Consider the following 9,192-nt stretch of genomic DNA (forward strand, 5'->3'; position numbering starts at 1 on the left):
CTTATGCATAAGCAACGCCCGCCTGTCAGAAGCGCTCTGTGCGGATAGCAAAGTCGGTTCCAACACACGTCCTGGCATCAACCGGTCTTTCCACCAGCTGGCTGGACCCTCAGCTTTCATGCTGGGATCTGCAGCAGAACCTCGCACTGGCCACTGGGGCACGGCAAAACTTGCAAGTCCTAGTTTGGTTCTTCACTGCTCGTGTAACCCAGTGTTACTTTGGTTGTCTGATATTGTGTGATATTCAGTATATATGTATATATCTATATTGGGTGTTCAGCTATAAAATGTCCTTCAATGATTTTGAGGGGTTTTTTATTATTGCTATTGGTTTGCGGCTGCTTTACGACAGCCGACTGGGGTAGTACATCCTAGCAGGAGGGGCTATGAGCTCACATGGCTTGTAGCTGTGCCAGAGAGCAAGCTTGGGTGAGCTAGTGGGGAATACCTTCATCTGCAGTAGCCTTAAAAAGACTATTGTTCGTTCTCCTGCCAGACGCCTCACTGCTGTGCTGTCTCGTTGTCGTGCTGTCTCGCTGGTGCCAAAGGATCGGCGGCTGCCATTCATTCATCCGGACTTCGAGTATTTGGACTGAAGTACTCACACACATGTCCACACTCAGTGCCATACACTCTCTTTATTTTGCTGGCCAGCTAACACGATTGTTTTTTTTGCATTCACAAAGACTATACAAGGACATTTTGATCATCGTCAGATGGACACTCTCTGATTATGGACTGAGGAGGTTGTAGTGTTACAACCCCAGGACTGAGAAAAAAAAGACTCTTTACATAATATGTTCACTTGTCTCCTGGTTAGGAGAAGTGGCCATTGATGAAAATAACTTTTTCCTTCTTCTTCTTGTCTTTGTTTACATTGCATTCCAGGGAAGTTTTAAGTTGTTCAGGTTGAAACATTTGCACTTAGAGTCAGTTAGGTTTCCTTTGATGTATCAGTGTCAAGCTGAGGTTTAAGAGGGTATGTTAAGGACGGATGTGCTCCAGTCCATCAATCCTTTAAAGTGCTGGACACCGATGGTAAACTGCCATCAGACCCTAAATAAATTGTCCTCTGCTGTTATCCATATTGCTTCACTCATTCTTTGGTGAGTAGATGTATTGGTTACACTCGCAGAGAATTAACAATTAAAGAAAGGGATCCAACACGAAACTCAAATCAAACAGTGCAGTCGGAATTGTCCACAACCACGCTCAGTTTCACAAATAAACAAAAAGCTTGCACCAGTCATACTGTCCATAGACACAGGAGGGAAAACTGAAAACTTCCCAGAAACTGAAATTGTAATAAATTAATCATGCTAAAGCCACCTCTACGTCATTTCGGAAAGGTCCAGAGCCTTTATACACACATATGCCAAGCAGACTCAGTGGGAGATAAATAATATGTAGCCTTAAAATTTAACATTTACAGTTTAAAGAGACACACAGGTCAGTACCTTCGCTATTGTCTCTAAACATTAAGATCCATAAAAAAAAAATCAGTTTTATCAACAGAGGACCCATGAAACGAGCAAAGCTGACAGTTCTGAAGAGCACGGTGCACGCTCTCATTTCACAAGTTGGCCTACATTTTCCAGAAAGACCACACAGTTAAAACCTGTAAAAATACTGAATTAAGAAAAAAGTTTCACACTATGTTTCACCAAATTAAAAACAAATCCAGCAAAGCTGCTTCTACCACAAACATTTATCTTTCAGATCAGTGTCTAAAAAGCACCATTAAAAAATGTGTTCCTGCATTTACAAAAGTAAATCCTGTTTGTACAAATTCACACTGAAAACCGCACACAGCGTTTGATAAACAACATTAAAATAATCTATTGCACATCTATGTTTTAAAGATGGCATCAAAAGTCAGTGCGTATTTTCTCTAAAAATTTGAAATTCAGACGGTCAAATACACAAACTAACGTGCGGGTGTCAGGCTCAAGGAAAGAGTTCGCTGGCTTATATCAACCTTTATGCCTCTTCCCCCACCATCAACAACAGACAAAAAAGCTGTTCATCTCCCCATTTCTTGAGATACACGGCGTCTTAAAGTCTGAAACAGTCAACAAAGCACAGTTGTTAAAAACAATGTGACAATGCAACACACACACGCACAATTTGCCGTTTCAGCTCGACTGTCTAACAACAAAAGTCTTTCTATAGTGTCAGGATAAAAAGACAAAGTAATTCCTGTTGGTATAAATTTACCATGAAAAGCCAAAATGCACACAGCGGATGATGAACCTAATTAAAACACCCCCCCCCCCTCACTAGGAGAAGACAGAGTGTGCACAGTGGAACCACATGGCCCGGAAGTGCCCCTTTTTTAGATGAGTGAACGCGCGTACATGAGTGTGCATGTGCGAAAGGTGCCAGTTTTTAAGCTCGGCAATGGGGGTGTGGGGGCATACCCCCCCACACACAGAGGTGCCCTATATATTCTTCTGGCACTGTCTAAATAAAATTGAATTGAAATTGAATTGAACATTAATGGGACAAGGCTGGTGCTAGTTGCGACCTTGAAGGCTTGTTTAGTTGTAGCTAGTGGTACTGCTCACGGTGCAGAAGCAGCCCCAACTCTAACATGTTGATCAGTTGCCACATTTTGTTGCATTTATTTTATTTATTTATTTTTTCTGTCTTAGCTTTTCAGCTTTCGTCACTTCTTCCACATGAAACATCTACAAGCTGTGTGAGCACAAGGCAAAGGCAGGGGAGGGCCCGGTTGTGTTCAGAGATTTGATTGGGCTGGAAATGAAAATGGATTAATAGGCTGCTGTTAGTACTTGTACAACGGGTCCGCAGCTCAATTGACCCATCGGGGTCCACCAGGCAAATGCTCAGTATGACAGATTACCAGTCATAACCCGAAGAAGAGAGAGCGCATTCTTAAATTTCTCTTAGAGAGAGACAGCTGTGCATAGCAGGACTTTTCTGACTGCAGGTGCACAAACAAAGCGATCAGAACTACTAAACGAAATCTATTCTAATCCAGCTAAAAGAAACTTTATTCTAAAATCATTTGAAATTGGGACAATTAAGGTTATACAAAGAAAATGTATTTCACTCCCCCTTCCTCCTAAAGTAATGAAATAAATTTCAAGGTCATAAACTTGGTGTCCCCAACTAATGAATTCCTGTCTGCCAAAAACCGATTACCGGTATTTGCCAAAAAGTGATTGTAACTAAGCTATAAATAACTTGTTGGTCGATAATATGTGAAAAAGATGTCAAAAAATATCCCTCATGAATGATATCAAGTCATCTTGAGCCACGAACAAGATTCCTGTCACAAGGTAGAAGCTGCAATTAGTTTTTGGCAGTGACTTTTATATATCCTTTATCCTGTTAAAAATCTCTTTGACATTAAAAATGTCTTTTTTAAGAGTAATCTGACCAAAAGGAAAGAAGAAAAGGCAACAAATATAACAACAGTTACTGTAAACATATTTTAAGTGGCCAAAAAGGACCGGATCGGTTATAATGTATGTCCCTAACACAAAGTAATGAAGATACTTGAAATACAGGAAACTTTAAATTTTATGTATAACCCCTTTGTAAATCCTGTTTACTGAAGTCTATTTACCAATATAAGTAAAGACATTACACATAAAAAAAAACAGACGGAAACATCAGTTAATGCAGTGGTTCCCAAACTTTTTTTGCCAGGCCCCCCCTTTTTCACAAGAAAAATGTTCGCCCCCCCCCGCACAAACTCCATTGCGGTTTATTTCACACCTCAAACATTTAGTAAACAATTAAGCAAATACAAGTAAACTGCAATAAATTACAGGTAGTAATAAAATAAACTACTAACTCTTTTACGCTGCGTCCACACCTACACGGGTATTTTTGAAAACGCAGCTGTTTCTATGCGTTTGGGCCTTTCGTCAACACGTAAACGGCGTTGCGATTCACCAAAAACGGAGATTATTTAAAACTCCTTTTTTGCGTTTACGTGTGGACGAGGATTACAGAGTTCGTCACGCAACGACAAAGGTATGTGCCTCTTTTCACGTCACGCTGTGCGCCACGTTATTGTTTACATGAGATGAATTGCAGAATGGCAGATAGAGACAAAATACTGTTAATCTGACTATCTGCAGGTTTTACACGCTTACATACACACGCAGTTACTGTCCCTCCATTTAGAAAGGCAGAGGCGTCACGGCGTAATTATTTTACGTGTAGTTGTTTTTTTTCCTGTGTAATAATATTCAACATTGCTGTCAATACATTTTTCAAAAAATGTCTCTCTGTGCAAAATGGGTTTAAACACATAAACAGCTGTGGGATACTGTTTGTCCGTGATTTGAACCGGGGGAACAAATTACGGCAGGATCAGCCTGATATTATTTGTATCCCGCTGTAACTTTACTGTATAAAGATCTAACATGTCCAAGATGTCAGGAGTAGTTAGTTATTACAAGAAGTGTTTGTGAACTAAAAATCAAGAGTGTGGGATCCTGTTTGTCCGTGATTTGGAGAGCCCAGCGCTGCTCCCGACGCAGGGAAACTAATTTTGCAGGGGAGACCTACCTTGGCACTTGTGCAGGTGAAGCCAAAGGGAAGATATGCTTCACCATATTTTCCTGTCTTTGGCTTGGAAGGAAGTTGGTTTGGAAACATATTTGGCGATGCTTCATCTCCTGCTTTGCGTTTGTGTGGGAGCCCCGTCAAAAACCTGTCCACAGTGTCCAAGCGCTCTTTTTTTTTTTTTTTCTTTTCATACCGCGCCCCCCCTGCAATGGCTCTGCGCCCCCCCTAGGGGGCGGGCCCCACACTTTGGGAACCACTGAGTTAATGAATGATGAATCGGAAATTGCGTTTATTTCCGTTTCCGTTTTATGCTCCGTTGACAGTTACAAGTCCGTGTGTGCTGTAGGTAGCCGGTGAAGTGAGTAGCGCTATAAAAACATTTAGAAAAAGCAATGGAAGACAAGGCACAGATACAAGAAGCGATTAAAATTCAAGGGGAAGTCGTTCGGAAGTTAAAATCAGAGAAGGCGAGCAAAGAGCAGGTCCGTACTAAGATTTACTCTTAATATTAATTATGATGTTAAGACAAGTGAGTTACAGCATGCAGCGCCATGCTTCGGGATTTTAACTGATTGGTTGTTTGCTAGCTAGATTAACTATATAATACATGTAGAAGATTTTCATACTCGCAGTTTAGCTCTCGGTCTTGGAATACATGCTGCTAGCATCTGACTCAGTACTGTCTAATATGATTATTAATCAGTTCTTATTTCGATATAGAGTATGTTCAATAACTTGGCTTTCCGAAAAAATGGAAGGTGCTTATATTTAGAAAACAATAGTCGCTAAATTCAGGTTTCAGGGAGAAAGAGACTATTCTTCCCAAAAGCCAATTTTTTTTATTCCGCCATAGAGTTAGCTTACAGGAAAAGTCCTGCGCTCTAATCGGTCCGGCCTCCTTCATTCAGCCCAGTTAGCTAGCGAATGTTAACATACATGTTGACACGTATTATGTAATGAATTAACGAATTAGATAAACAATGATATAGTTTTTTATTTTCTTCACGACTTCGATTTTCAACGTTCTTATTCTCGTTTTGGAAATGTGTAACGAGAGCTGATGCAATAACACGCATGCGTTAAGACAGGCATTATCAGAGCCTGTGACCACTGAGAATATGTAGCTGATACCACAATAAATGCCAAATGTATGGGAGGGTGCAGAAGCCTTTATTATTAGCAAACACTAAGACGATCAAGACATCTTCTAGGGGCCAGTGTTTGTTTTAGCACGTCATAAATCCTCGTAGAACAACATGAATTAAAAACGTCCCCTTTGTGTTATTCAGGAACCTTCTAGACTGGACCATAGAGCATATTCTTATTTCTCAGAGAAGATGCCTTAGCCGAATGGTTCAGACAGCAGTCTCATCTCATCTATTTTCTGTCTTTTATCTGAATTATTTGACGTTAGTTCAGAGTCTGACTCGCTTTATGAAAATGACACCATAGAGATTTATTGAGACTAAGTTAAAAATGCTTGCTGACAGGTAGAATTTGCTAAATGCAATAACAGGTTAAAGCAGCAACAGTAGACATGTTAACCAGCCTTTTGTGGCTGTGGACAATAATTGAAGGAGACATAGATTTTTTTTAAACAATTCAAGACGTGCATCTGTGCACTTGTTGTCTAAATCAGTTTTTATCACATTAGTGAAAGACTGTTTGTTTGTCGGGTGGGGTGGGTGGGGGGCTGTTGGGCTGCTGTGATTGACTTGCTACATCTCATGTTCTGTTCTCCTCACTGTGGTGATGATGCATCATGCCCCACCCTCTCCTAGTGATAGGGTTGCTTACCACTTTTCTCCTGTTCTTCCTGCCTGACCCGTGGTGACCTTGGCCTGTCACACGATTCATCATCTCCACCATCTACTTCACCGTCTGGTTAATCCAACCCTCCTGACTGGCTGCTGCGGCCGGCTCTGTACAACACCACTGGATTATGCTGCACTCTTGATGCACTCTGTTTTTTTGGTCCTACTTTTACTTTAAAAAAAAAAAAAAAAAAAAAATCCATACCATTTTCCTGCACTGTGGAATAACCATGCTGGGCATGATCTGTGTTCGTGCCTGCTCCGCTCTGGTGGGCTTTCGGGCTCCCACATGTGTCCGATCTCTTCACTCTTTCCCTGGGATCACTGTGGCTCAGGTAGGCTGCTGTCCATGTGTTTATTTGACAAGATGTATTCATAATTTTTCACACTACAGTTGTTAAATACAGTATAAAACCTCTGAACACTTTATATTTTGTTCTGTGTTCTCATGCAGATTGATGAAGAGGTAGCTAAACTGCTGGAACTAAAGGCTCAGTTAGGAGATGATGGCAAAACCCAATTTGTCCTTAAAACACCAAAGGTAAGATTAAAGTATTGTTGTATTTAAGGAAATACACTTTTATATTTACAGGATATGTACAGAATGTTCTTTGAATAGAAAGGAAAAACACATTCTGTGGCACAGGCCTGGTATCGTCTGTATTAGGACAAGACAAACACAACGGTTTAACTTTATGTCACATGTGTAAAGCTTATCTTACTTTCTCAGCACGACTTGGTGGAATAAAAGGAGCTCTCAATGGCAAAGTACCTGCTACCTTTATATTCGAGCACATACCATTTGTTTAAAAGCTTGTTGTAAGTAGAAGCAGGCATAGCTTTGGTTACAGAGAAGCCTGTCTGTGAGATCATTGGCACCAAGTGGCTGCATTATAATTTAAAAAAATATAATAGCTCTAGATAGCTTGTTACCAAAGATCAGATCAAAGAACCCCTTCATAAGAGTGGGTTTAACGAATCAAACTTTAGTGTCGGTAGTGAAAAAATGCAAGGATCAGACTACCCCAAATTGTGTCATCAAAGTACATGATGCTTTATGTGGATATCTGCTTATCCTTTAATCAATCACATCTCTTCTAGAGGACCAGAAAATGTATGTATGGTAAGCTTTCCAATGGTGTATTACAACCCCAGTGGCTCTAAGTTAGATTTCTTTTTAATGTAAAAAGTTACATGGATTCAGTCACCCAGGCCTAGGACAGCGACCATTTACAACCTCTGGTAGGCAACAATGTTCATTCTCCGAACAGCTGAGTGGTTACTGGTTACCGCACGGTGAAATCTGTTACAAAGAGGATGCTGAACAAAAAAATGACAACAAACAACAACTGCATACATATTCTCACAATAGAATTATTTGATTGGCTATGTGTGTTTGTCAGGGAACGAGAGACTACAACCCCAAACAGATGGCCATCAGAGAAAAAGTCTTCAACACCATCATCCGCTGCTTTAAACGACATGGAGCCGAGACCATCGACACACCTGTTTTTGAACTAAAGGTAGAGTTTGACTTAGTTTAACAAGTTTGCTGCTTGAAAAATAGGAATGGGAATCGAGTATTAGTTCTTTTAGCAAACCGGTTCCTAGTAGTTCAATTCCTTGGAATTTTAGTCTGCCTGACTCTCTCCGGCTTATCGGTTCCACTTGTACTTATGGTATGCTACAATTAGCTGACTGCTTTCATTTTTATTGCACAAAAGAACCAGAGCGCAATGGTGAAGTGCAAACTGCATTCAGGACCAAAACGAAATAACGAAGTTGTGCCGCTAACACAACTTCGGCTCTTTACAAGCACCTGTCCGGTCTTTAAGTGATGACGTGATGAATCCTGCTTCCGGGTCCAAACTGCCCTGCGTTTAATGAGGCTTTTGTGTTTTTTAACATGTTTTAATGCTTTGTATCTTGTTCTATTTAATCTCAAACGCCCCTAAAAACAGTCAGTGATCACTGTTGGCCTCTCTCGGTTTTTATTACCACTGTTCATTTTAAAGCTCAGCTTTTAAAACCATCAGGAACCCTCAAGTTAACTTTTGTCGAGTGGAAAAAAGTTAGCGTTCATCCTCCAGCTTCACTGTTTATGTTATGCTAACATCTTGGAGCAAGATGGCGCGGCCACGTCCAGACGCCTTCCTGACCGCTCCGCTCCGACTCATCCCTGAACGATTACCGGCCAGTTGCGCTGACCTCGGTAGTAATGAAGGTGTTTGAGAGGCTGCTGAAGAACATCATCTCCTCCTCCATCCCAGACACCACAGATCCGCTCCAGTTCGCCTACCGACCCAACAGATCCACTGAGGACGCCATCGCCCATGTCCTGCACACCACCCTCAGCCACGTGGACAAGAAACAGGGTAACTATGTGAGACTGCTGTTTGCTGATTACAGTTCAGCGTTTAACACATTAGTGCCCAGCAGACTGTTCACAAAGCTGAGGGATCTGGGACTCAACAGCTGTCTGTGTGCGTGGATGTTGGACTTCCTCACTGGCAGAACTCAGGTGGTGAGGGTGGGTGGGTGTGTCTCCAACAGCATCACCATCAACACAGGAGCACCACAGGGGTGTGTCCTCTCGCCACTGCTCTACTCCCTCTACACTTCAGACTGTGTGGCCACCCACAGCTCCAACACCATTGTGAAGTTTGCTGATGACACAGTGGTGTTGGGTGCCATCTCCAACAACGATGAGGTGGCCTACATGGACGAAGTGAAGAATCTGGCATCATGGTGCCAGGACAACCACCTCCAGCTGAACGTCGGCAAGACCAAGGAGCTGGTGGTGGACTTCAGAAGGAGTCAGCACAGAGAC

At 41.7% G+C, this 9,192-nt stretch overlaps 1 protein-coding gene across 2 annotated transcripts in view; it reads left to right on the top strand.

The window, feature by feature from the left end:
• Positions 1-4,842: 4,842 nt before the first annotated feature.
• Positions 4,843-9,192, top strand: part of hars (histidyl-tRNA synthetase) — a 24,000-nt gene continuing 19,650 nt past the window's right edge. Inside the window, exons 1-4 of one of the 2 annotated variants that reach the window (XM_005458854.3) lie at positions 4,877-5,030; positions 6,330-6,697; positions 6,817-6,903; positions 7,766-7,885. In XM_005458854.3, coding sequence (XP_005458911.1) covers positions 6,593-6,697; positions 6,817-6,903; positions 7,766-7,885 — 312 coding nt within the window. In that variant the 5' untranslated portion in view covers positions 4,877-5,030; positions 6,330-6,592. Of the gene's footprint in view, positions 5,031-6,329; positions 6,698-6,816; positions 6,904-7,765; positions 7,886-9,192 lie in introns of both variants that reach the window. The other variant, XM_003454312.5, reaches the window with a different exon arrangement.

This window comes from Oreochromis niloticus, linkage group LG2, assembly GCF_001858045.2.
Source record: "Oreochromis niloticus isolate F11D_XX linkage group LG2, O_niloticus_UMD_NMBU, whole genome shotgun sequence".
Lineage (NCBI taxonomy): Eukaryota > Metazoa > Chordata > Actinopteri > Cichliformes > Cichlidae > Oreochromis > Oreochromis niloticus.